At 35.5% G+C, this 27,824-nt stretch overlaps 11 protein-coding genes and 1 non-coding gene across 12 annotated transcripts; 5 read left to right on the forward strand and 7 right to left on the reverse strand.

The window, feature by feature from the left end:
* Window positions 1–794: 794 nt before the first annotated feature.
* NAEGRDRAFT_63444 (uncharacterized protein) lies at window positions 795–1,769 on the reverse strand (the record flags this gene model as incomplete). Its single annotated transcript, XM_002681509.1, has 1 exon — window positions 795–1,769. The coding sequence occupies one exon, from the start codon at window positions 1,767–1,769 to the stop codon at window positions 795–797; it is 975 nt and encodes a 324-aa protein (XP_002681555.1).
* A 76-nt stretch (window positions 1,770–1,845) lies between these two features.
* On the reverse strand, window positions 1,846–3,646 carry NAEGRDRAFT_63445 (uncharacterized protein; the record flags this gene model as incomplete). Its single annotated transcript, XM_002681510.1, has 2 exons — window positions 1,846–3,141; window positions 3,344–3,646. 2 exons carry the CDS (start codon window positions 3,644–3,646, stop codon window positions 1,846–1,848), a joined length of 1,599 nt encoding a protein of 532 aa, XP_002681556.1.
* An 888-nt stretch (window positions 3,647–4,534) lies between these two features.
* On the forward strand, window positions 4,535–5,347 carry NAEGRDRAFT_63446 (uncharacterized protein; the record flags this gene model as incomplete). Its single annotated transcript, XM_002681372.1, has 1 exon — window positions 4,535–5,347. One exon carries the CDS (start codon window positions 4,535–4,537, stop codon window positions 5,345–5,347), a length of 813 nt encoding a protein of 270 aa, XP_002681418.1.
* An 87-nt stretch (window positions 5,348–5,434) lies between these two features.
* Window positions 5,435–6,530, reverse strand: NAEGRDRAFT_78440 (small nucleolar RNP Gar1p). The gene is made up of 5 exons (XM_002681511.1): window positions 6,345–6,530; window positions 6,078–6,235; window positions 5,911–6,032; window positions 5,767–5,858; window positions 5,435–5,706 (listed from the first exon to the last, which is right to left on the reverse strand). The coding sequence occupies exons 1-5, from the start codon at window positions 6,523–6,525 to the stop codon at window positions 5,540–5,542; spliced, it is 720 nt and encodes a 239-aa protein (XP_002681557.1). The 5' UTR covers window positions 6,526–6,530; the 3' UTR covers window positions 5,435–5,539.
* Window positions 6,531–6,664: 134 nt separating this feature from the next.
* NAEGRDRAFT_63448 (uncharacterized protein) lies at window positions 6,665–7,698 on the forward strand (the record flags this gene model as incomplete). Its single annotated transcript, XM_002681373.1, has 3 exons — window positions 6,665–6,693; window positions 6,811–6,865; window positions 6,964–7,698. The coding sequence occupies 3 exons, from the start codon at window positions 6,665–6,667 to the stop codon at window positions 7,696–7,698; spliced, it is 819 nt and encodes a 272-aa protein (XP_002681419.1).
* Window positions 7,699–7,835: 137 nt separating this feature from the next.
* NAEGRDRAFT_63449 (uncharacterized protein) lies at window positions 7,836–8,539 on the reverse strand (the record flags this gene model as incomplete). Its single annotated transcript, XM_002681512.1, has 4 exons — window positions 7,836–7,919; window positions 7,995–8,020; window positions 8,098–8,277; window positions 8,404–8,539. The coding sequence occupies 4 exons, from the start codon at window positions 8,537–8,539 to the stop codon at window positions 7,836–7,838; spliced, it is 426 nt and encodes a 141-aa protein (XP_002681558.1).
* Window positions 8,540–8,654: 115 nt separating this feature from the next.
* Window positions 8,655–8,717, forward strand: NAEGRDRAFT_t84. The gene has a single exon. It is a non-coding gene; the product is annotated as a tRNA-Asp (tRNA).
* Window positions 8,718–10,313: 1,596 nt separating this feature from the next.
* NAEGRDRAFT_30798 (uncharacterized protein) lies at window positions 10,314–15,116 on the reverse strand (the record flags this gene model as incomplete). The annotated part of the gene is made up of 3 exons (XM_002681513.1): window positions 10,314–10,413; window positions 13,537–13,741; window positions 14,459–15,116. Coding segments are annotated over 3 exons (963 nt in total), but the record flags the coding sequence as incomplete, so codon positions are not given.
* Window positions 15,117–16,500: 1,384 nt separating this feature from the next.
* NAEGRDRAFT_63451 (uncharacterized protein) lies at window positions 16,501–20,073 on the forward strand (the record flags this gene model as incomplete). The annotated part of the gene is made up of 1 exon (XM_002681374.1): window positions 16,501–20,073. One exon carries the CDS (start codon window positions 16,501–16,503, stop codon window positions 20,071–20,073), a length of 3,573 nt encoding a protein of 1,190 aa, XP_002681420.1.
* A 93-nt stretch (window positions 20,074–20,166) lies between these two features.
* NAEGRDRAFT_78441 (sodium-dependent transporter) lies at window positions 20,167–23,390 on the reverse strand (the record flags this gene model as incomplete). The annotated part of the gene is made up of 3 exons (XM_002681514.1): window positions 21,556–23,390; window positions 20,243–21,483; window positions 20,167–20,208 (listed from the first exon to the last, which is right to left on the reverse strand). Exons 1-3 carry the CDS (start codon window positions 23,345–23,347, stop codon window positions 20,167–20,169), a joined length of 3,075 nt encoding a protein of 1,024 aa, XP_002681560.1. The 5' UTR covers window positions 23,348–23,390.
* A 333-nt stretch (window positions 23,391–23,723) lies between these two features.
* NAEGRDRAFT_63453 (uncharacterized protein) lies at window positions 23,724–24,569 on the reverse strand (the record flags this gene model as incomplete). The annotated part of the gene is made up of 1 exon (XM_002681515.1): window positions 23,724–24,569. One exon carries the CDS (start codon window positions 24,567–24,569, stop codon window positions 23,724–23,726), a length of 846 nt encoding a protein of 281 aa, XP_002681561.1.
* A 617-nt stretch (window positions 24,570–25,186) lies between these two features.
* NAEGRDRAFT_63454 (uncharacterized protein) lies at window positions 25,187–27,813 on the forward strand (the record flags this gene model as incomplete). Its single annotated transcript, XM_002681375.1, has 2 exons — window positions 25,187–26,816; window positions 26,870–27,813. 2 exons carry the CDS (start codon window positions 25,187–25,189, stop codon window positions 27,811–27,813), a joined length of 2,574 nt encoding a protein of 857 aa, XP_002681421.1.
* Between the last annotated feature and the right edge of the window lie 11 nt (window positions 27,814–27,824).

Here is a 27,824-nt window from a genome sequence, read left to right on the forward strand (position 1 = left end):
TTTTGGATCATACAAAAAAAAAGACACAACACACAACACTCTATAGCATAAAATGGACTTGTGGTTCGCTGAAGAAGAAATAGAGAGGGTTGACCAATTGCTTGAACAATGGGAAGAGGAGATTGGAAATATTGATTACAAGACGATGAGAAGTGAAATGTTGATTGCTTCTTTGAAAAGTGTTGATGATGAAAAGAATGAATATATGGAAAGTTGGGAATGCTGTTCTGATTGTTCTGATGATCAATCAAGTGTTTATTCCTATGACTATGAAGAAGAGTGTGATTCACCAATCAGCACTCTATCTACAAGCTCTTGTTACAGCTTCTTTGATGAGGAACAAGAGGAAGAAGCCTTCGAACAAAGATTCGAATGTTGCAATTTCGTCGGAGGCTTGCTTGGTGACTTTGAAGTCATCGAACAAGATGAAGATGAAGAAGAATCAGATGCTGATGACACAGCCTCTGAATGTACCATAATTACCTGTAATAACAATAATAATAATGAGGAAGAACCTCAATGTATAACAATCCATCAATTGTACATTAGTGAAATAAAACGAAAAGAACAAGTTTTAGAAACAATCTGTTTAATATTCATTTGCTTTATTAAACTGAACATCAAGCTATGTGTTAACATTAGAATGTTGGTATTGAACAATTCCATAAATGTAAAAAATCAAATCGCTCAAAAAGGTGATTTTACAACTTTCCAAAACAGGACAGCAGCGCTAAATAATTTTTGGCTATAAATTACATTAAACTAATTGGAATGATAAAAATCATTTTGGTTTGTTAATCAAAGTCAAAGTCTTCCTCTACATATGTAATTCCATTAACTAGAATACTTCTACAAATGAACTTAATGTATTGTTCAGAATATTGTTCCTTTTCTGGTAGTTTCTTATTTAGCTCGATGTAATGTTGTTTTTCATATTCAATTTCTCTCCTTCTCTCATTATTACAACCAAAATTAAAGACTTGAGAAAGTATAGTTTCATTTTCATCAATATTTTCAAATTCATTCAAGCTCAAGGATTCGTATTGTAACTTGGCATCGACTTTACCTTGTTCAATTAGTTTAGAATAGAGTGTCTTGTTGTTCCTACTCAAGTATTCAACAATTTTGCTCCTGCATGGTTTAAATATTTCACAGTTGGTTATTGTTTCACTTTCTGAAAATGAATAATGTCCCTTAAATGAAAAGACAATAAAGGTTTCGCCATTTTCGAATAGAACCTTATCCACAACCAAAGTGGCATCACTTTCCTTATGTTGGTACCTTTCTCTTGAAACATCAAGAACTATTCCATCACATCTTTCCAATATTTGCCTTAATCTGACAAATTCTTCTCCTGTTTCACGTTTTACTTGCTCGAGAGGAATAACCCTTTTTCTAACTTGTTCAATTGTTGGTGGGGAAGTAGTGGTGATGAGCTTAATTGAAACCTCTTCATTAGTCTTGTTGTTTGCATCATAATGTTGCACCAGTTTAATCCACCAACCTTTTTCCATCAACCTGTATTGTTCATTGTCGTAATCATAGAAAATTTCTCTGTGTGAAGATTTTCCAACCAACACAAAGAAGGGTTTGATCTGATTGTCGAAATCTTCCTTGCCCATAACAAACGAATATTTAGTTTTCATGTTGGGATCATGTTTTAGAGATCTACCTTGTAACAAATCTCTAGGACAGCCATAATAATAAACTTGGTTGGACAAAGGAGATTGATCCATCAATTTCAATAGGTGATCATTAAGCGTCGACATTTTTTTGTGTTGTTTCGGTTATTGGAAAATTCACTTCCACCTTGATGTAAAAACTTGTGTATTATTTATTAATGTATTACTTTTTCTGATAGGAAAGAACATTCTTAATATTTTCAATATTACCATCTGTTATAGTGGATGGTTTAATTTTGAGTAATTCGGCAATTAAGGAGTGAATATGAATATTTTGTATCATTTCATATGCTTTCACACCTCCTCTCTTCAATTTAGGTCCAATTCCAGTAAAGAAGGCATACATTTCATCGATATCATTTCTATAGCCATGATCACCTCTTTCATTCCACCAAGCTGAAGAATCCAATCCACTATAATATCCAGGGTCTGATATGAGTAAAATATCAGGAATTCTTTCATTCTTATTATAATGATATTGGGCTGGAATTTCATCTCGTTTGTAAATGGTACAATTCAAAGAATATCTCTTGACAGTTTCTTGAAGATCAGTATAGAGTTGATTAATGGTATTCCTTTTCAATACTGCATCAGTACTATTGACGAGTACATTCATATCTACCAATGTTCCAACTGTATTACTGGTCACTACTGATTTGAAATCAACTCGATTGGTTGGTTGGGTTTCATTGTAATATTTTTCCAACATGGTTCTAATCCAAACAATTCTATCCGCGCTCAAATTAAGCATTCCATGATCTGAAACTATAAGGAAATTAACTCTCGATTTCATTCCAAGTTCATCAATCTTTTTCATAATTCCATCAATGAAACCATCAGTAGTTTTGAGAGCATTATAAAATACAGCACTATCATTAGTGGTGCTATCATCAGTGTCTGGGACACCGTAGTAATGAGCAGCAGAATCAACCCAACTCACATAGTACATGATGAGAGATGGAGCTCCAGGGACCTTATCCCTCTTCATTTTCAAATATTGTTCAATTTTTCCAAGACGTCTCTCAAATCCACTTTCCTTAATATAGACAGGTTCGTAAAATGATGGATAAATTCCTTGAATTTTCACGTTACCTCCTGGATAATCATAGGTAGCAGTTGAAACATTTTGTTTTTCTGCAGTGATCCAAATAGGTTCTCCCTGAGACCACCAGTAAGGATCAGTCAATGTTTGTTTGAACAATTTGTTAGCAAATGGAGCATTTCTATCATAGAAGCTATTTGAAACAAGTCCATGATTTTCCACATATTGACCTGTTGCAATACTGTAATGATTAGGGAAGGTCTTTGTTGGAAAGCAAGGTTGCATTCTACCAACGGTCACTCCCTGCTTTCGGAGCGAGGACAAGGCAGGCATGTATTTTGCAAATTTATCCACAAAGTCATATCTGAAGGCGTCTATGGATACAAGAATAACAATTGGTTCAGGTGATGAATCAATCTATTTTTCACAAACATAATTTCATACATAATTGGAAATTTTTACATCGTTATGAAATAAATGCACAGTCCAACAATGAAAGGTTCACAACAATTTTCCAAACATTAAAATCATCAATTATTCATTACATGTTTCATTATCAAATTGAAATACGCCAATTATTATTATTTAACAAATTCCTTCTCTCACTAACAAAACTTACCAACAAGATGCACAAAATCAACGTTAAGAAAGCAATAGCTCCCATCAATATGAACAGCAATGCAAGGGCCACAAACATTGCAAATGGATTACATTGTCTCACTCCCACTATAAAAGTTTGCAACTTTCCTCTCCTCTTATTCTCTTGATGATGATGATGGTGCTGCTGACGATGTGAAATACTCGATGAGGAATCATCCTCCTGACTCATCCTTGAGTAACGAGCATCAACAGCATTCGATGAGTCCAAGGCTGTTCCACCAACCCCCGAATGACTACCCACGAGGTGTAATTCAATGGACATTTTTGAATTCTTTTTTTCTAATGAAGAATTTCCTCTTATTGAGGAAGAAGTAAATCTTCTTGAAGATGATGACGGAGTGGAAGTGAATGGAGGACAGGAGGGATTGTATTCTTCAGAGTAGTAATTGGAATTGAGGGAAGTTTGGGGTTTGAGACGAAGAGTTGTTGTTGTTGAGGAATTGTGGTTGTTACTTTGAGAATTGTTGCCTCGGAGAGATGATGAGGAAAGATTAATGGTAAATTCATTATCATCATTATCCAATATTATTGAATTATCTATTTCATCATTCCCATTAAATTGATGATGAATTAAATTATTATTTTCCAATAATAATTCATCATCATCTTCATCATCATGATCACTTAAATTATTAATTATCGGATCGTAATTTACTCTATCGATTGATGATAATTCTCTTCCTCCACTCCTAATGATGGATTGTAAAAAGTTGATCATCACGTTGTAGTTTCAATTTAATATAAAAACTTGCTGATTCAGAAGATGGCTTATCAGAAAAGAAGGAAAATTCAATCCAAACCATGCATGGGTAATGAATGTAAAAAACAATATCTTGTTTTGTGTTCAGATTGGTAGAGTTTCGAAAGCTTTCACTTTTGGCCTTTTTTTTGATTTGTGAAATTGGATAATCCTTTGGATTCTCAAATAAATTCAAGCAACAATGATGAAAAATTGAGATGAATTTCTTAAAGTCCACATTAAATTCATTGTAAACTTGTTAAATTTACATCAAAAAGTGGTTTTGATAATTCGCCTCCAATTTTTTCAAATTATTTAAAAATTTAAATTTGCAATGTTTGAAAAAAAATTCTAAAAAAAAATAGCAAAAACACTATCAAAGTAACAAAGCCACTAAGATTACATTAAAGAATGGGATTTTTCGGATTCGGAGCAAAGCCTAAAGTTGAAAATGAAATGTTGGAAAATTTATTTGATATTGAAACATTGAATAGAACTTCGTGTTGGTTTATTACTCGTCATTTGTACAAGACAAAGGATAGACAAATGAAGAATTACTATTACTCATGTTTGGATACCATGTTTAGGAAATTGGATTTATATCGAACGGATAAGCAAAAGAGTTACAATTGGCAATGTCAAACTTATCCCGATTACTTTATTGTACATTCGAATTTGATTGGAAAAAAGACAGTAATTAATCCAGAAACTGGAAAAGAAATGAGTTTGGAGGAAAGATACATTTCGATGGCTGAGTGCCAGACTTGTGAAACATGTCCAAAGAAAAAACTCAGAAAGGATGTTGTGGACGACAAGCTGAAACCTGCCTTGAGTGGTGCATTTCTCTCAACCTTCCCACAGGAATGGATTAAGGAAATGAATGATAATTCCAATACCGATAAAGCCTATCTTCCATTGAATAAGAAGGAGGAATTACTGAACTCTTCTTATTGTAACCAATATCGACCAAGTAATCCAAACTTTGTGCCCTATGTGCAGAAAAACCCAACAGATTTTTACATTCCAACTAAGGAAAATTTTGAAATGGAGAAACAAGTTTTGAAATATCAATATTGCATCAATTCAGTTATGTGTGCCAAGACAATTCAAAAGTGTTTGAATAATTTGAAACAACACTCTGAGAATGGAATTATTGAGAACAAACATCTTTCTCAATGTATGACCTTTGATCAAGATACTATTAAATGTATAAATTCAATTTGATTTTATCTAATTCGAATTATTTGTTACAGTTTTAAAAATCAAATTAATGTCAAACATCTTCCTAGCTCATAATAATAAATTGAATTCTTTTAAGAGAATTAATTTTTTAATATATTTTATATAATTAACTAGGTATTAGATAAAAATTGTGTGAATGTGTGTGTTGTCGATTGTTGGTAATAAATTGGTCATTTAGAACTTTCCTCCAAATTTGCCACCTCCTCTAGAAAATCCACCTCTGCCACCTCTATCGCCACCGAATCCACCACGGTCGCCACCGAAACCTCCACGGCCACCACCACGACCACCACCGAAACCACCACGGTCACCACCGAATCCACCACGACCACCTCTATCTCCACCAAATCCACCACGACCACCACCACGGCCACCTCTATCACCGAAACCACCTCTACCACCACCTCTGGATCCACCACGACCACCGAAACCTCCACGGCCTCCTCTTCCACCACGACCACCACCACCGGCCTTCTTTTCCTTTGGCATGAGTCTGTATGTGAATAAGGTCAGAAAAAAATTGAACGATTTACAAAAATACTTACGGATTCTTTGGTTCTGGAGGAATGAAACGATCCAATGGTAACAATCTCTTTGTATTCAGATAAGCTTCAGTACCCTTAGCAACGTTTCCTCTAAAGTTAGCATCCTTTTCCATAGAGAAATACTGTTGTTGTTGTGATTAGTTAAAACGATCAAATTTGAAACATACCACTTGGTTGATTGGTCCCAAAACTTCCTTCAATTTACCGATTAAGGTCTTATCTTTAGTATATACATTGGAGTTACACAATGGAACGAGCTTTTCACCATCGAGAACAGACTTGAACAAGAATTCTGTTCCAGCAGGCTTTTCAAATTGACCAGCAACTGTATTTCCACAACCAATAACAATTTACACATTTTGAAACATTTCACAAAATAATTTCATCAACATCAACAATAAATTTGAACACATTTTCAAAGATTTGATACTAACACTTAATTTCTTCTGGTGGGAATTCTTCACCTCCTCTTCCACCGGAGCCACCAAATCCACCTCTACCACCACCACGACCGCCTCCACGGCCACCACCTCTACCACCAAATCCACCTCTACCACCTCTATCACCACCAAATCCACCACGACCACCTCCACGAGAACCTCCTCTGAATGACATTTTTTATATTTTTTTTGAAAACGAAAAATGAGAAATTTTTTCTCAAAGAACAAGCAATTTTTTGCTTCAAGAAGAATTTTGAGAAAAATTTAAAGAAGGCTTTGATTCAAGAAAACATCACATCAATATTATTATTATCATGAAGAATAATAGACAACGTATTGGAGAGTAGGTTTTTTTTTCAAAGTGAATCATCGGATGATGATGAATTATTGATGATGATTTGATGATAATTTTGATGATGAAATTTGTTGTTGTTGATGTGGTGATGATGAAATTATTCAGATCGAATATTAATTGGGTGGAAGCTGCTTTGGGAATTGGTAAGAATAGAAGAAAGGTTTGTTATTTCATCTATTTTATCTCTAATCTTTTCTTTAATAATATATTAAATAATAATATTTAATTATTAAATATAATATAACAATGAGAGGATAGACTGTCGGATTTGGAGCCTACAATAAGAAAACAAAAGAATATGAGGATGAATTCTACATTCGTGAAATGTCCATCATTGATGCAGGTATTGGATGTGCCTTGTGGGATGCAGCCATCATCATGACTCGATACATTTATGAATTTGGAGATTTGATATTCAAGGATCGTAAAGTAATGGAATTGGGAGCTGGTGTTGCATTGTGTGGAGTTTGTGCAGCTCGTTTTGCATCCACTTGTTATATTACTGATTTGCCTCACTTGATGGATAATATGAAATTCAATTTGAAGGCCAATTCTGATTTTGACGAAACTGATGAGAATACCAAATGTAAAACTGAGAAAATTAAGGAACAAAAGGAAAATATGCAAAAAAGTGGAAAAGTTGTAGAGCTTGATTGGTACAAGATTTATAATGAAATTCCAAAAGCTATGGAACAAATTGCTAGAGGTGAAACACCAATTTTGGAAGTACCAGACAAGTGTGAAATTATTATTGGAAGTGAATTGACCTATACAGGAGATGAAAAGACAGTAGAGGCATTGATGAAAGTTATTGATACATTTATGGATGAGAAGGGAGTCTTTTTGGAAATTTTGAGTGATGATCGTGATGGTGTTTCATATTTTGTGGATCAAATTACAAACCCTGAACGATACAATTATGTAATCAAGGTTTTCAAAGTTCATAGTAGATATATGGGTAATTTTGGAACTGGTCAAAGAGATGAAACATAGTAAGTAGTAGAATGTTGATCATTTTTTTGCTAATCAACTATTCCAGTAAATTTTATCTTTTAACTAGAAAGGAAAATGAAAATGGTGAATTATTCCTCAAGATGTGTGAGACTCTCCAAAATGATCAATAAATTTATTTACATTCCTTGAGCCTTGAGAATGAGATTATCTTGATTGGCATCTTCGGCAATTTCTCTTAACAATCTAATCAAGTTGATGTACTAAATTAAAGAAATGTTTTTAAAGAATGGAAATACATTTTTGGATATAATTTGAGGTTCTTTTTGATTACTTACATTTTCCTTAGATGTGACACCAACAACTGATGATTATTAATTTTAAATTTCAATATTCAATAATTAATGTCGTCAGCTCGTATTGGATCATGAAATTACTTACATTTGGTATCTTCGTCCCATCCATTTCTTTGAATAGAGACTTGCTTTCCTTCCCAAAAGAATACAATGGCAGGACAAGCCTTTACATTGCATTCCAAAGCAAATTGAATATTTTCTGTTGGATCCAAAATAAATATTTGAGCATAGCTCACAGAATCTCCCATACGAATTTCCTCAAAGCCTTATATTATTTAAATAAATTATTAAATTCCATCATTGATTATTATTTTTAAATTCCAATAATATTAATGATTTTCATCCCATCATTAAATTCTCCAATTTATGGTTCGATATTAAGAAAACCTACACTTTGCTAATCCTCTAGAAATTGGAGAGAATGGTTCAGCAAAACAACAAACGATCAATTTCATGTCTGATTTTGAGAGTAGCGAATCCCGAACTAAATCAGAGACATCCCACCGAATAGAAACACTTTCTGTCATTTTTTATTATTAATTGAGGTTCTTTGAGATGAAAAGTGTACAATTTTGGCGCCAAAATTTTGGAATGAAGCGTTTTACTAAGGCCAAGTAAGGAATCGATTCGTTCTTAATGTAATCGGGTGTGGTAGCATTCCAGACTGTCACTCTGGCGACCCGGGTTCAATTCCCGGCACTCGAGATTAATTTTTGACACTATCTACAATATTTAAATTTTAACTTTTTCATAATAGGAGGAATGATATATGATCTAGCTAATTTTCAATTATCAAAGTTTCAACTTTTAAAACCATCGAGAAAATAATCAAAGATTTGCCACTTTCATTTTCCGTAACAATATCACAACTCGAAACAATTCTATCCACCAATCTTTAAATTGTCTCAATCCTACTCTCGATGTGCAAGTTCATTCAATAAAAAAACACAATTTCCAAGAAAACAACTATTATTGATTCAAGAGGGTATAAGCTTTATGAAAAACAAATATAATAGGGTTATAATTTTGAAATATTCAATACATTTAGTTTAAACGTTTATTCAATTAAACACTATAACTTAACATTTCCACTTGAGCGTTAGGATCCCCAACTACTGGAACCTCATAGACAGGACCCTTTCTTCTCTTACAACAATCCCACTTCAATTTTAATAAGACAACAATAAAAACAAAGACTGTACATAATAAACAAGTGAAACCAAGAATTGTTCCAAGAATTATACCCAAATATCGATCTTCTGCTATTGGTGTGGAAACCTTTACAACCTTTTCAAGAATATTTTCAATAATCATAGTGCTTGTTGTAGAGTTGCATTTACAAGTTGCGGTAGAGTTGGAGCTCACCACAACAACACAGGATGGATCAACTCCAACAGTGAAATTCTTAAATGTTCTACATAATAATTCTGAAGATCTATACACTTTTGTAATTACATTTTTGTTTGATTGAGTGGATTTAGTTGTGGAAATCAAAGAGTTGCTTGGATAATTCTTGACGTTAGATATTGTCATATTATAAGTGATTGGAGTCAATACATCTGCAGTGGATTCCAATAATTCAAAGAATAAGACATTGCTTCTAAGAAACATGGTAGAAGATATTGATGTTTCAATCTTAGATGTGTTCACAGTGATGGTGCTATCACTTAACACCACCTTAGCGGCAACAGTGTCAGAAATACCAAATATATCGTTGGAGGAAATTGAAATAAAGGAAATAGACTTTCTGTTAGATTTTTCGCTCAAGTAGAGAGGCATTTCTGGAGGCAACAAAACAACAGCACCTTCAAGTGGTGATGTTAATCTTGATTCAAAACCTGCTCTAAAGAGCTTGTTGGATGAAATTGAAGCAAAGACTGTCTTCAATTGTAAATCTCTTTCACCAATGTAAATACCTCTCAACATTAAATTAGAAACACGTTTCAGCATTGTGTAGAGAGAACTGAGTTGGTCTGATGCTTGTAACTGATTGTATGTAATATAATTGTAGATAGAATTCAAGATATTGGTCAATAACTTGTCAACTCCAAAAGGAACTCTAAGCTCCTTATTATATTCGCAGAATTTAAGTAAGGTGTTAACAATATCATAGGCCTTTTCCATACTATGTCCATCCAATTCATCATACTTTTCAATCAATGAATCCAAACCGTATGCTTGAAGAGTCAAGTAGGTTTCTGTAATAATTTCATATGGATTTCTAGCGTCGAATGTTTGAATAAATTCATCCATCAAGGCAACTCTGATTTCCTTATAGGCAGCAAAATCTTCCTCTGTAACACTGCAATCTGCCTTTTCAAATCCAGATGCACATGAACATCTATTGGTTTCAGTAATAAGAGTTCCTCCATTTTGACAAACGAGCTTCACATCTCTTCTTCTTGCACCACTGGTAATCTTTGTTAGCATACCATCAGCGACTCTTGAAATTGTTGCAGAGTTGAAAACCATCTTGGCTGTATCACCATCTTTGAGTGAATTTTGAATTGTACTGTAAGAGGCAACCTTCTTTTTAACTTCCACGACACTCTTTACAGCTGCAAGATCAATGGTAATGTCCTTTTTGATTTCAGTGTAGGCACCAGTGGATTTATCTGTTATTCTAATGTATGTGGTGACGATCTTGTTAGAAAGTGGTGTGTATGAACATGGCAGCTTGGTTGAATAGACTTCTCCGTTTTGATAAAGTGGAATATTAGCACCTGATTTGTCATCAATAAAACCATAGACCACTTGAAGGGTCTTTTGAGCGTTTTGACAATTGGTACATGCGAATGAGAAACTAGTTTCTAAGGCAATACCTGATGAAGGAGAAACAGTGCATGGACAAGCTTGAGGTGGAGCAGCAATTTGGAAAGAGTATGAATAGACAGCACTCAATCCATTTCTAATATCAGTTACCTTCAAGGACAAGACATAGGTAGCTCCATCTTCCAACGTTGCAGGATCAATAACAACAGAGTTGGATAGTGTTGGGCTGGAAGTCATTTTAGAGATAACTGCTTCACCATTTGAAAGTATCTTTGAATTCAAAGTCCATTCTCTGCTAATATACTGATCAATTCCAACAGATTCTCCATTGGCAGTGACTGCAAGTTGCAAGTTAACAATATCTTGTTTCAAAATGACAGTCTTAGTTGGGACAACTGAAATAAGTGTAACGGTTGGAGGAACTTTCTTACTTTCAGGGAAAACAAAATCAAGAGTAGTTTGAACTGATCTTATTCCCTTAACAACCGAGAGGGTTAATTTAAGAGTTGGCATCGAGTTGTAAACTTTGAGGTCAGCTGAGGAAATTAAAGGTCTAACAGTTCTATCATTTGAATACGAGATAAGGGCAGAATCAATAGTTGTTCCACACCCAACATTATTAGTTGCATCGAAGCAAGACCATGTCCATGTTTCAGCCTCAGATGTGACATCAGGATCAACAAGATTGACAACAATAGTACCCATATCGGAAGATACTTCATCACTATATAAAATTAAGCTCAAAGGGCTTGGTCTAACAGTAATCTTAATGGTGTCGGATGCAGTCGAAAGAGGATTCACCACTGAAGTTACAGTGATTTTGAATTCATAGACGGCTTCAACCAGACCAGAAAAGTGGGTGACTGCCAAGTTGTTAAACTTGTCTGTTTCAAAAGTTGTAACTGGACCTGATAATTGTTCCCAGACAATGTTTAATTGTTGGTTTGGATAGAAGCAACTTGGAAGCTCCAAATGCTTCTTAATGACAACAGGAGATTCATACTTGATAATAGTTCTGTCATTGAAACCAATAATGTATAGCACTGGAAGTGGAACGGCTGCCTTTGAAACACTCCAAATACTCATAGTACTGACCTTTCCAGATATTGAGCTTTCTACTTGAAGACCGAACTTGTACTCACCAGGATATTGCATTGCAATGTAATCAAGAGACAAAACTGAGGTGTTAGGCATAGAGACAGAAAGGAAATTACTTGGAGAAGAAACAATTGTCCAATAATATTTCAATGGCTTTCTATCTCCAGAATAAGAAGCAGAGGCATCCAGACTAAAGTTATCGCAAGTACCAATATTATTCAGACCAGAAAAGACGACAACTGGTATTGCTGGATTATCGGCATTCAAAACATATACATCTTGTAAATCAGTACCACTGGCATCAAATACCAGTCTATTCATTCCAACAACTGCTCCTGGCATTAAGGAATAATCATCTCCAAAGAGAATTGTAAATTCACCACTACCTCTATTTGTCCACATGCATACAGGACCAGTACCAAACAAGGATAATTGGGAGCTTGAAATTAATCTTGAACAATCAACTTTTGATTGAGTATAAGAAGCAGGACCAATAACTTTGAAAACAATGCCATTAAACATGTCCAAGAATTTGGCAGGACCGAATATTTGAGTTGAACATTGTGAACCATAATAACCAGTTTGACACTTGTTACAATTGGATCCTTCCCAATACCCTTCAGTTGGACTAGCATAACAAGAGCATGTTCCATTATTGGTACAATCTCCATGGTTAGAACATGTTGTTGATTTTTCACAAAATGTTCCACAATCAGAATTAGGATTGTAATAGTTGGTCTTGCAAACGGAACAGAACTTTCCGTCCCAATTACCATTGCAAACACATTGGAGAGCTGAATTACAATAGCCATGTTGGTTACAAGTAGTAGCAGGATCACACTTGAGCTTCTTACATCCTGTTAATTCAGTTTCATAGTCAAGTCTACAAACATCACAATAGGTTCCTTGCCAATAACCATCTTGATTATTTTGATTGCAAGAACATGTGTTGTAATCTGTACAATTACCCTGTCCACTGCAGACACCAGATTGATCGAACCTAATATTATTACAAGTGTAATATTGACAATAATCACCAGAGTATCCTGTACTGCATTGGCATCCAGTGGAACTACAAATACCCTTTCCATTACATACTCTTGAGTCTGTTGAAACAACAAATGTATTCTCCTTACTCAAACATTGAAGATATTGACATTGATTTCCAGTGACTTTAGAAAGAGCAGTTGGAGCTGGGCAATTACATACATTAGGTGATGAACAGACACCTTTTCCACTACAAACATTGGAATCATTTGCAGGCTTTCCAAAACAAACTGGAATTTCACATGTGGCTCCAATGTATCCATTATTGCAAGAGCAAGTATTTGGAGCTGTGCAGGTTCCATTTGAGCTTGAACAAACTTTTGAATTATTAGCTAAAATTCCAAAACAGATTGGAATATCACAAGTAAAGCCAGTATATCCTGAAATGCATTGGCAAGAATCTGGAGCTGAACAAATCCCTTTTCCTGAACAAACTGAACTTGAATTTGACAGAATGTCATAACATTTTTTGTGTTCACAGGCCTCTCCTGCATAACCTTGTTTGCAGGTGCAATTGTTTTGACCTACACAATAGCCATTACCTGAACAAGCTTGAGGGTTCAAGCTTGCGATTCCGTAGCAAGTAAAAGTACCTGGAATGATAAACTCACAATTATCTCCATAAAATCCTGCGAGACAACTGCAATTATTGACAGATACACATGCACCTCTGGATGAGCAAACAGAAGAAGAATTGAACATGGTTCCATTGCAGGTATGATGTTGGCAGTCATTACCAGTGTAGTTCTTGTTGCAAGAACAAACACCAGATAGACAAATACCATTAAAGGAACAAACTGATGGATCTTCGGCTGTTTTACCATTGCATTTCACATTTTGGCAATCATTTCCGTATGTTGAGGAATTACAATTACAAACTCCTGAAATGCATTGACCTGCATAAGAACAAACAGATGGATCTTCAGCAGTCTTTCCATTACATTTGATAAATTGACAGTCATTACCATAGTTGGAGGAAGAGCAGGTACAAGCTCCTTGATAACAAGTGCCATTGGAGGAACAAACACTTGGATCGACTGCTGTTTTTCCATTACATTTCATGAGTTGACAGTCAGATCCGTAAGTGGTGGCGTTACAGCTACATGTTCCAGAAATACATTGACCTGCATAAGAACAAACAGAGGGATCTTCAGCAGTTTTACCATTACATTTGATAAATTGGCAATCATTACCGTAGTTAGTTGAAGAACAGGTACAAACACCTGAGGAGCATGTTCCATTCGATGAACATACTGTTGCGTTTTCTGCTGTTTTTCCATTACATTTCAAGAATTGACAATCGTTACCATATGTAGTTGAATTACAATTACACACTCCAGAAATACATTGACCAGATGAGGAGCAAACAGTGGAATCATTAATCATCTTTCCATTGCACTTCAACATTTCACATTGGTTACCATAAACAGTTGAGTTTACACAGGAACAAACGTCCTGAGCAATGCAAGAACCCATTCCACTGCAAACACTTTGACTACCGGCAGAAATTCCAAAACATGTAAAGAGACTTCCTGAACAATCATTTCCAAAGAATCCTGTATTGCAAGTGCAATTATCAGTTGAAATGCAAGAACCATGGCCAGAGCAAACTAGAGTTTCATTGCTCATGACACCACTACATTTCCAAACTTCACAATCAGATCCATAAAAACCAGAAGAACAATTACAAGTGCCAGTTAATGCATTACAATCACCACGTGAATGACAAACTGAAGAATCATTGGCAAACTTTCCATTACACTTGGAAAACTCGCATTCATTACCGTAGAAATCAGATCTGCAAGCACAAGTGTCCAATCTGATGCAATCACCTCTGGAATTACAAACTGAAGAATCATTGGCAAGCTTTCCAAAGCAAGATGGCTTATCACAGAGAGGACCTGTCCATCCTGGCTCACATTGACACTTATCAGTGCCAACACAAGAGCCATGTACACAACCTGGATTACAAGACAAACTACAATTTGCAGTTATGATACCATCTTCACATTGACACAAATTATTGCCAGCACAAATACCATGACCACTGCAATAATTCAAAGCGCTGCAATCAAATTGATCACCAACATAGAGAGACGCAGTTGTAAAAGCAGCATTTTCACAAGCATACTTGTAGGCAAGTTTTCTTCTTGGATGGGAGCAAACATTTGTTCCCTTTCCACCCATTCCATGATAGGCACCTGTTTGACTTCCACCAATACCAATGTAGGCATCAAGTTTTCCACTCTCAACACAAGAGGCATTTGAAGAGGTTACAACACCAAATCTCACTTTCAAATAATTACTATTTCCCATGTTGAATCCAATTAATTTGTTGGCACAATATTTGGCAGATGTGTAATCTGGAGCTAGAGAATAGAAATTTCTAGCAGTTCTCAAAGATCCTGGAACTACTCTGGATTGATAAGTTTCATCAGAGAACGCTTCTAACAATGACTTTTTGTTAACTGTAAAAACAGCAGTATTGGTCTTGTTAGACTCGACAATGAATCCGTCATGATCCAAAACAAAAGCTGTCTTAACTGTTGTCATTTTCAAAGAGTGAGCAACATGTTTAGTAAAAGCCAAAGTCTTCAAATTAGTATATTGATATCCAATACTTCCAACTGTGGCGTTATTGGTCCAATATTGACTAGAATAGGAGAAGGTTGCATCAGATCCATCCTTCAAATCCAAAGCAAGAGCCCAAGCACCTATATTTTAACACAAAGGAGCCTTGTTAAATATGAAGAAGGAATAATAACATACCCTTTGATGAAACATCAAACAAGCACTTGGTTTGATAAGTAACCTTATTGTTATTTCCATCCAAAAGGAACAAGTAGAACAAGTTTCCAGAGATACTTGACACTGACTCTCCCTTACTCAAATAATAATCTCTGATGGCACCACAACTTACAGCAGCGGTATCAGCAGAAGATCCATTAGAGACTTTCAATTTGAGTGTAGTAAAAGAATCAATCATCCACTGACCCAAATTATCGGAAGGAGAAGAAGCAGCAATTATAGAACAGTTAAATAAAACAATTAATGCAATAATGGCCATAATCATGGAGGCGCTTAATAAATTGGAGAATGATTTCTTCAACCTATTGAAACCACCATCATCATCACAGCGTTGAACTTTGTTGCTCAAATGAGGACACGTAAAATGTCCCCTCATTGAATTCATTTTTTTTTACACTTGAATCTTTGCAATTTGCGCGGGAGGAAAGGATGCAAATGTTTTTGGTCTTAATTTCCCAAAGGAAACATACTTGCTGAATATAAAGCATGGAGACGAAGAAAGATTCTGAAAAAGTTAAGGCTGTCTTGTTTCTTGCTTCGTAATAATCGTTGAAAAAATAACAACTTTTTTCCTTAATTATTTTGTGTACAATTAAGAACTGAAGGTGATTAAGGTAAGCTTTACTTTTATAATGGACCCTCCTCATCCCGCCAAAATACTCTCTAATGAAAAGTCATCATATGCGAGTCTTAATTAAAAAAAATACCTCTGAGAGAGTACACCCACCACAATCAATAATATATTTTCATACCTCGCGAAATTATGCAAATATCATCACGGAATGTGTTTGTTGTGGTATTGTTGGTAATTGGTTTATTGTCCAATAATGTTTATTCCTTTAATGCTTCAGTGTGCCCCACTTTCAATAGCCAAGCGTGTAATGGTGCCGCCTTATTGAATCCGTGTGCTTCTGGTGGTGAAGAAACAAATTATTGTGACTGTTTTGGATTTGGGAGTGGCGGGTTTTCAGCCTTTTATGGAGGTGTTGCATGTGAAACCTTTCAATGCTATAAAGTAGACATGCATATTGGAATTGGTCTGTACGACCAATATATTTGTTCAAATAATGGAGATTGCATTGGACCCAATAGTTGTCAGTGTAATCAAGGTTATACTGGTTACAAATGTCAATACTCTATTGCAGATATTTCTTGTTTTAACTTACCCGCAAATAGTTCTACTGTCTGTAGTGGAAAAGGAAAGTGTACACATCCGAATGAATGCCTTTGTAATAAGGGATATGAAGGTTTAAATTGTGAAAAGTTTAGATGTTATGGTCATTTGAACTCGGATTCGAATGCTTGTAGTGGGAAAGGAAAGTGTATAGATTGGAATGTCTGCGATTGTGACAACGGAAATTCTGGAAAAAATTGTGAACTAGTGTCCACTGTTGGTAGCTCCATTCAAAGAGTATGTTTTGGAATACCTAACACTAACAATTCGGTCTGCAATAACCGTGGTGTTTGTGTTGGACCTGATTCCTGTGTATGTAATCCAGGATATTTTGGATCTGAATGTGAACATTCCTTCTGTTTTTCTATTCCTCAAAATGACTCATCTGTTTGTAATGGCAGAGGCTTTTGTAATGAAAAAGATTCATGTAATTGCCTTTCTCAACTCTCAAATGTTCTGATTTCAGGAAGTGAATGTGAATATTTACAGTGCAAGGGAACTTTTGGCCAATACTATTTCTCTACAGATAGTACCAATGTATGCTCTGGAAATGGAATTTGCACCCTAAACGGTTGTAACTGTACTGAAGGGTACTCTGGAGAATTTTGTCAAGATTATTTCTGTGGTGGTGTCCCAAATTACAGTCCATCGTCATGCTCTGGACATGGTAACTGTATTGCTCCAGATGATTGTTCTTGCTATACTAATTCAACTCATGGTTTTTGGATAGGATCTGATTGCAGTGTTTGTGATTCATCTCACCATGGATCTGACTGTTTGTCCAGTGTCAACTGTGACAGATATGAAACTTGTAATGGCCAGGGAAATTGCTCTTCAAATCATACATGCCTTTGTGATGATGGATTCGAGGGAGAATTCTGTGATGAATGCTCAAATGATAGATATGGTTGGGATTGTAAGCAGTTTTGTTCAAGAATTTCAAGCTGCTATGGTCACGGTGAGTGTTCCAGAGATGGCCAGGTATGTGAATGTGATTATTCCCAAAGCACTGGTTTTTGGAAAGGAAATAATTGCTCCTCTTGTGCTGATGGTTTTTTTGGAGACGATTGTTTGACAAAGGTTGGATCAACCTTTGAGTTTAATTCCCTAGGAAATGAGATTTACTTTGATTTGAATGGTCCTTCAACCTATCTTGGTGGTGTTGTTGATTGTTCAACCCTCTTATCCTCTTCCTCTTACTCATCTATTGGAAGTTCATTAGCTAAATGTATTTTCAAAACTCCTTTAATTCCATCAAGAATTTCTATAGAGCTTGCAAGCACATCAACTATTAAGCCAGGCGACTCCTTGGAGGTTAATTTGAAAGTTTTTGATGCACAACATCTACCAAGATCTCTCTCCACACTCTCATGTTCAGCATCTAATATATCTTCTCCTATTGCTGAAATTGTTTACCACAACACCTTAGTGAGATATTCTGAAAATTTGGTTCTTACAGGAAGAAATAGATTAGGTATTCCTCGTGAACGCGTATTGTTCTATGAGTGGACTTTAATTTCAAGTACCTCTTCTTTTAATTCTCTTTCTAGTGTTGTGTCGTCAGGATCAGGTCTAGGAAAATCAGTTCTCAATATTTCTAACACGGATTTACCAGATAACAATGCATTTGCAATTCAACTTAAAGTGAAACACCCAGACTTTAACTTGTGGAGTAATTATGTAATCGTTAACTTTACAAAAGAAGATCAACCAATAGTTCAATCACCGTACAAAAAATATGAAGTGTATATATATCCTCCTTTAGACCCCTATTATGTGACAGAGTTTGTTTTTCCAATCACTGTTCCGTATCAAGTTTTGGAAGATGGTGTTCCAGTGGATACTTCTTCATTTACTGCAATTAGTTGGACATTTGATCCAGATATTCAAGCAAGTGGGCAGAGTATTTTTACAGTGGATACAACAACAAATGGTGTACTTTCTTTTGATGCAACCATTAGTGAAATGGAAAATACTATTGTCACAGTTAAATGTGACGTTATAGAAAACAATGTTGTATTAACATCCAGTTCTTTCAAAATCAAATCTGTTGCAGAGTATAAACCTTCTCTCAAAACAAATGAGACAGATTATGGGGTTTTCTTTAATATTGGATCTTTGAAGGGAATGCCATTACAGCAGAGCTATTGGGAATGTCACGCACCAACACAGCACCAGGGAAAATGTGAACCTGAAATCGAGGCTTTCTTCAAAGATGCAACTAACAAGAAAAGCGTCTTTATTCCTAATGAATATTTATACAAGTACAAAGTACTTTATTATGCTCGTGTTTCAATGGTTGTTAATGGGGCTCATTATAAGGGACAAGCGGATGCTTTTGGTAAAAAGGGTTTAGAAATCTTAAAGATTGGAAATGAAGATGTAAAGCATTATGTCTATTTGAGTAGAACGCAACAAACTAACTACATTTTGTACTATGACAACACAAGACAATCAATGACAAGCCCTCCTTCATATTCAATGTTTGATGAGCTTGGAAATAACATTACAGATATTCTTGTTTTGGATGCAACAAACAAACGTATTATAATCAATCCTACCGCAATACCATCTCAATCAACTTTATTAACCTTGTCCCTTACTGACACTTATGGAAGCATGATTTATAAGAAAAACCTTCATGCATTTGTTGACATGCTCCCTAAATCAAATTGTACTGTTAAAATTGCTGAACATCCGGTTACAGTTAGTGTTTTTAATGGAATACTCTACTTTTACAATATTACAGTAGCATGTGTAACTTCTTCAAAATTGCCAACAGTTAAAGTGTATTTGAAGAACCAAAATACCGAACTATTCGTATGTGATTTTGATCCACTATTGCTTCCAAGTCAATCTTGCTACATTCTACTTCCAGAATTGATTGGACCAACAGATGTGTTTGCCAATGTTACTCATGCAACCCAGGAATTGGTTGCCCTATTACCTGTTGCAGAAGTAAGTGAATTGATTCCTATTGGAAGTCTAAGAGAAAGACAAACAACTCCCTCAGCAGATATTGATTCTCTTCAACAAATGTTCTACCAATATTTTGCCAATCCAAGAGATGTTGAAAACACATCTATGTTACTTCAAACTCAAATCAAAAAACTGCTCTACTTACACTACCCAGAAAAGGAGCTTTCGTATCCAAATCTCTAATCATAAAATTTTAATTGAATTCATTATTGATTTTTCTCTTTCTTGAGAATATTTCTGCATCTCTGGAAACAAATGGAAAAACAGCAAACCAAATCATACACAATAAACAACTAGAAACCAAACACCACCCAAGACCTAAACTGAATGCAATCTCATTATTATCACTAACAATACTATCGTCATCATTGAAAGAGAATGGGAATCTGAATATGGTCTCAGTAATCATGGTAGAAATCAACATGGCCGAGAGAAGCAGAGGGGCAAAGTATTTGACTAAAAAGCACCAAACCCACAAAACTGTCTGTGTTGCCAAATCAGTGCATTTGTAAACAAATGTATTCTCAGTGAAAATATTTTCCTCTCCATCTTCATTCTCCTCAGTAGCATACTTTTGAATAATCTTTTGTTTTTTAGCAAGAATGTGGTTTTTAAATCTCTCAACAGAGAAGAAGGCCGCTCCTTTCCAATATTTCTTTGGGTTGTTTTTCAGTTTTCTGAATGCATGTGTGAGATTAGGGCAGTGAATCAAATATTTGAAAAATACCACAAAGTGGGTGGCCATGATTTTACAACGTTTTGTAAATCTTGCACACACAGAGGTGTCTCCCTCCAAAACCATATCAACTATTCCCTCCTCTGATGGCTCTATCATTTGAATCATTTCTTCTTGCCATTTTTCATGGTTAGCTGCCAAAGCTTCATTAATCTTGTTAACGATATCCTTCTCTTCCAATTCACTGCATTGACTTTCAAACATTTTACTTCCAAATGCAAAATATCCAACAACTATACACTCAGCCAATCCCATCAAAACTAGACAATAATTTGAAATGTAGTGATCCACAATTCTAATCAAGTAGTATCCATTATTAAGAGTGAACGGCAATCCTAAAATGAAGCCAACAAGGCAAACAATAAAAGTTGCCACGTTTCTGTTAGTCAACATTTTGTAAGTGAATGGCATGTCTGGTACATTGTCCTCATGAAGCAAATCTTGCTTCTCTGGAGGAAGATTAATAGTCTCCTTCTTAATAGCCACAGGAGAAGATGAAATCACATTGGATGAATCGATGGTATCCTCCAGTGGTACTTCATGTTGAGCATCAACTGCTTGTTCTGTCATTTCATGTTCATTGTGGAAATTCTGCATGTAAATCTTTTGAACATACTTCCAACGTTGAACTTTGAGATTCCACTGCATTGAGAAGTGATCCATCAGGGCACTTGTTACACATTCCACACAAGCAAAGGCACTATCTAATCCCATTGAAAATATAGTGGCAATCAGTAAGAGAGCAGAAAAGTGAGGAACTGGCAAATAGGAAACAGCTTGGAAGTAGACAATAAAAGCCAATCCCAATCCTGAACGAACTGTATCACTAGTAAAGAGCTTGTCAAAATCTGCAAGAGCTGTTTTCAAATAATATTATATGAATATTAAGGTAAAAATTAATATTAAAAAAGGTTTGTGAAAAAACTTACCATTCTCACCAAACTTGTCATGAGCCATAACACCCAAAATTGAAAAGATAGTAAAGCCACTCAAAAAGGCAATAAAGCAATTGGCTGCCACCACAACAACTGAAGCAATGATAATATTTGATTTTCTACTCAAATATGAAGAATAGGTAGAGTTGGTTCCATTTCCAACACCAACACTGAAGAATACCTGACCAGCAGCCGCCAACCAAATTTCAGTTTTCAGCAAGACACTGAAATCTGGTTTGAAAAAGTAGTACAAACCAGAGCTACTTCCCACTTCGAACAATATAGTTCTCAACAAGTAAATGGCCAATAAACAAATTGGCAAAGGTACTGAAATGAAAACTACAAATTTGATACTGCTCACACCCTTAAAAACGCACAAAAAGTTGAAAAATACCACAACCAGTAAGCCCAATAAAATTGGCATGGAAACAAAGTCTACTCCATAAAAATTCGATGGATAATTGCTTATCAATGTAGTTGGTCCAGTGGATTTTCTCAAAACTACAGAATTGAAGAACTCTTCAGCCTTCCCAATCCATGGTAATTCAGCTTGGAATAAGTTTACAAAATAAACACAAGTCCAACTCAGAATTACATTATAATAACTCAAAATTAATAAACTTCCAAAAACTGTCATGGCCAAACCAACTCCACAAGCTCTTCTATTCCACTTTGAAATGGATAATATGGAAGATCTTCTCGACATGACACCAAGTGAAAATTCCAACAAGGTCAATGGCAATCCCAAAACAACCAAACAGAAAATGTAAGGAATGAGAAATCCACCACCTCCATACGTATAAACAAGATATGGAAAACGAATCAAATCTCCCAAACCAACACTCGAACCAATGGCTGCAAATAAAAAGCTAATAACTGATCCAAAATGTTGTCTCTTATCATCTTCCAATCCATTCGATCCATCATCCACAAATTTGAAACATTTCTCATTGGCAATACTTGCCAAATCCAAAGAACTCGTCTCTGAAACATTATCTGCATAATAATCCATACTAGAAGTGGCAGATAAACTTTCCTCTTCAGTTGTTGTACCTTCCTCTGATTCGAATGCTTGCTCTTCACTCTCAACTTTTGGACCCAAATCTGAATGTCTATGAATGTGATGAGAAATCTTTGGCTTGTGATTTGGTTTTCTATGGTGATGTCCATGATGACGATGATGAGAAAGTCCCCTTGTGGCATTAAGTTGTTGTTGCTGATGATGACCACGAAGATTATTACGAGAACTTCTTCGAGAGGAATCTCTCTTCACTTCTTCCATCATTCCAGCCTGATGTTCCCTCTCAACATCTTCCATCATGATTGTTTCCTCCAACTCTTCTGGATGATGATTATGAGTGCCTTGTTGTTCTTCTCCTTCTCCAATCATTCCTCTCTTATCAAAGGCTAGAGATGATAAAGTTGTTGGAGCAGCTCCTACTCCGTAATGATGAATGTGTTGGGAGTAGATGGATTTGAGTGCTGAATTATTTACAACTCCAATCCTGTTGCCAATCAATTGGCTATTATCCAAACTTCTTCTCATATTATTATTGTTAATTATATTTAAATTATTTAAAGTTTTGGAGGGTGGATCCTCTCCACTACTACTACTCATCGATTGTTGTTGTTGTTGAATGAGAAGTGTGGATGGAAGTTTGGGCGAAGAGGGTGAATTGTTATTTGTATTAGAAAATTGTTGCTGTTGTGATTGTAAAATTCTGGGTGATGACGATGACTGAGAAGAAACTCTCGGAGAAGATGTACCTGAATTATTGTTCATCATTTCCTTCTCAAAATTGCTGTGAAAATCTTCACAATGGTTTGTTTTCAATTTTTTGGTTGTTGTCCAACAACTGAAAATTTGGTCACAACTCTGAGATGAGAATTGGTTTTGGTTAGTACTTGATTCCACAAGAGTAACAATAAGAGAGTTCCTTACGAACAGTTGAGGGTAAGAGAGCAGATTGATAAGGAGATTGATCTGTATTCATCTTCTTCAATCTTGGATGATTCCTTGGTAATCCATTCCTTATTACGGACGAGGATTTCATCAGGATTCAATCTGGTAGCCTTGATTTGGGCAGTGTAGTGATTCAGATTTTTCATAATAAAGGGTATGTACAATTTAATAATGTGAGTAAAATCAATGTGTGTGAAAATTAATTCTTCTTATTGTCTTTAAGGTCTTGATTATTCTTTCCACTTCCAAAGAGTTTTGACCAAATGTTATCATGAAGAATCCACAATAAGGTTGAGGTGAATTTAAAATAGAGAGCTGCAATGTATGGAGGTTTCATTTTGGATAAATGTGTCACAATCATGACCAATGCAGGGAAAATAAATAGTGGAATAATGCATGCAGCAAATGAGAATCGTCCTGCATTTCTCAATGAAAGACCACCCACAGGGTTATAAGGTTCCAAAATTAAATTCAAATGATCTTGCCAAACCTTTGCAACACCATACTCTCTAGCTCCCTCTCTCAAAATATTCAAATATCTAGCACTTGGCAATGCATCAACAATATCCGGTTGAACTGCTTGCAATGCAATTGCATCAATAGTTTGTCCAAACCATGAAGCATCCTCAGATGCCTTTCTATACTTATCTACAAAACCATCATTCGGATAGAATGGTTCATAAATCTGAGCCTGAACAATAATTTCTCTATATCCCAAATCATCATGTCCATTTCCTCCCTCTGTTCTTCTAATATGATCCATTTGTTCTCTCGTAATTTTATGCACAACACCATGACAATAACCAATCGATCCAATAGCCTTCTCCGATTTTGAAATTGAAGCAAAAGCAGGTTCAAAGTAAGGAAGACCCTTCATATCAAATTGAAGGTCATATCCATTAACAATGCAAGGATAGGACTCGATTGGTTGTACCTGTCTTCTTCCAATAAGAACTTTAGATGCCATATTAGCACCAAAAGCAAAATACCAAACAATTTTATCTTTTGCCGATGATGATGAATCTGTTGCAGAGTTTGAAGCCATTTTTTTGATTGTTGTTTTTCAAAGAGAATGGATAATACAATCTTTAAGAGCAAGAGTAGAAATACTCCACCAAGTGTTGATGGACTTTTTAAAGTGCGCTTCTAAGAAATAATAAGCATGCTCGTTGAAACACGCAATAGAAACAAGCGGGCGTATTAAAGCAACTTGATTGAACCTCATTGAAAATATGACCGTTTCATGATTTTTAATATTTTTTTAATTAAAAAATTATATTGTGAATTTTATTGAAAAAAAATAACCCGATGTTTACAGGGAGCGCCTCATGAGTCTGTGAACTGTGCTCCTCTGCGATATCAAGTACTGCTTGCCATAGATGACGAAGAATATTACTCCCCAAAGAACAGTAATAATTTACTGGAGAAATGAACCAGCTAGAAGAACCATTCATGATCTATAAGGCTCCAGTAATCTGACTCAATGATCGTGAAGCCTCCTTTGCCCATTCATGATGCTTCCTTTTCTCTCCCTTGTTCCCTACTAGTAACATTTCCAAGCATTTCGGGCACATAATCATCATCATCTTCCTTGTGTCTATCATCAGTGATGATAATCATACGCAAATGTGCACTTACCAATTCTGAAAACACGCTCAAAAAATGAAAGAAGACACAACAGAACCCACCGCTGCTGGACGGTCATCATTAATTAATCAAACCATAGTTGGCTCGTGGAGAAGGTTGCTTTCAACAATGTCGTTGGGAGGGAACAATAAACAATCTACTACTACTACTACTACAACAACAATACCGAATGAGAGTAATAGTAACAATATGATTACTTCTCCACTTACAGTACAGGAAGATTCTGTGGAGCACTGCTCTGCAAGTGACTCATTGGCTTCTTCAGTGAGTACTTTTCCTACAGTATCCTCCTCCTCCTCGGTAGGAGGAATTGAAGGAACAATAATATCATCATCAGCTACTTTGAATAATAATAATAATCAACAAGGAGGGGGATCTGTTGGTGGTGTTACCACTAGTTCTGGTTTAGTAGATCATTCAGCCGCTGTTATTAGTAATAGTCAGCCATTTAATGTTCCATCATCATCATCAGAATACCATCACTTTAATAACAATGTTTTTAAAAGTAGTAGTTATTGTAATGAGAGCGTGGGATATCCATTACATGACCACTACGGCCCAGTTAATACTAATGCATCGTCGTCTGTGGAAGGAAACGTAAGGAAGAAACCAAATGCTATCATGATGAGGAGAAGAAGATCTCCAAAGAGAAAATCGAATGCCATGATGGATATATCAGATGATGAGGAACAAACATCACCACCAACAAATTCAACAACAACTGCCAGAAATCAACCAACAACTAGTCATTCACCACAGGGTCAACGTACCAACAATATGAGAACTAGATTGGAACCACTCTTTAGACCTAATATTGGCAATCATCAACCAGTACAACATCAACAACTTTTATCTACTTCACCAAATAGTCAACAACCATCAACCTCTCCAAAGAGTGACGAAGACACAATGATGAATGATCCAAGCAGTTACTTTTCGGATACAGAAATGTACGTCAAGAAGAAGGATGTTTTGGAATATTCAAAACCAATCCCAGCACACTTTTCTGGTGCTAACACTGCTGCAACTCCATTCCAAAAAGTATTTCAAAAATCAACAAATTTCAAACCAGCAACACCATGTCCATCACCGACAAATCAGACCGAGTTTCCATCATCACACAATTTTACTTCTTCAGGAAGAAGAAACAATGATATTCCAACAGCTTTTCATAATTTAGGGCTTGTTGGTAAATTGAAGGAGTTTTGTGCATCAATACCCTCATATTCAATGACATCACCAGTTATCTATTCACCTTTGGATTTATCTGCTAGTTTGGATTCTCTGGATACTGTCTACACATGTTGTGGTAATAATCTTCTTGGTCAATTGGGTTGTGGTGATAAGCAGAAAAAGACTCTTGCTTTTCAGAGAAAAGCCAAAGGTTCAGTCAAATTTATTGCAGGAGGAAATGGGTTCGTTCTCATAGCAACCGTTAATAATGAGCTGTACAGTTGTGGAGATAATTCATATGGTCAATGTGGAGTTGGTCCTATTACTAAAAAGCATTGCCCAAATTTTATGAAATCTGTTTGGGATAAGAAATTGGATATTAAGAAAATTGCTTGTGGTTATCATCACAGCATGATTTTGACAACCTGCGGAAAGGTATATAGTTGTGGAGCTGGATGTGCAGGTGCTCTAGGTAGGTTTTTTTAATTGATTATTTATCAATATGTTTCTTATACTAATTAATAGGGCTTGGAGATTTTTTAAATAGAAATACTTTCCAGAGAGTGAATATTATATTTTTTGGAGATGAAGTTGATAATATTGTATGTGGAATGCATTATTCAGCCATCATTTCAAAGAGTGGCAGACTGTTTGTCACTGGTGTAAATATTGCAGGCGAATTGGGTGTAGGAGATTATGTGAATAGAAATTTATTTACATATGTGAGTGAGATACCTCTCCAAGCTAACCCTCAAGTTGATTTGATTTCTTTCAGACCAGGATTTTCAATAATTTACACAAAATACAAACAGGCTCTTATTGCTGGAAGGACGTTGGGAAATAGATATGCCTATGTGAATGGTTTTCCTAACAATGTAAAAAAGATAATTTTCGAAGGTTTACACACTATTATACTGTGTGAAAATGGTATTCTATACAAGTGTAATGATGATGATGTAGAATTTGACTCCTTTCAAATGCCATTTTTCAATTTTAAACAGGTTCCAATACCCTCTCGAGTTGTTGAAATTTACAATGGTATTGGATATGCTGTTGCAGTTACGGAAGATAACAAATTCTATGCTATTGGGGATAAGTCTTGGATATTTGCTGTCTTGAATGGAAAAGATAAGACTGATGAACATCCAAATCTTGATGAGTTTACAAAGATTAGAGTTGATAATTTCCATAATTCGGTAGCATGTGGAGGAACTTTCACTTACTATTACACCAAATCAAATAAGATTGTGAATAATAATTCCCTAATTGATAGAATTCAACCACTCGATCCATACCAAGACATTGTCATCAAGTTTGATACCAATAAGAGAGTCAAAACATGGTCTTTAACAAGTGTAGTTTCTGATTATATATCAAATCAAAAGAAAAAGAGAAAAGTGGAAAGTAGTGATAGTGATAGTGATAGTGATAGAGGTGATTTGGAAGATCTTGAGGAATTTAGTAATTAGCATTACTGAGA

This window comes from Naegleria gruberi (genome assembly GCF_000004985.1).
Source record: "Naegleria gruberi genomic scaffold NAEGRscaffold_6, whole genome shotgun sequence".
Lineage (NCBI taxonomy): Eukaryota > Heterolobosea > Eutetramitea > Acrasida > Naegleriidae > Naegleria > Naegleria gruberi.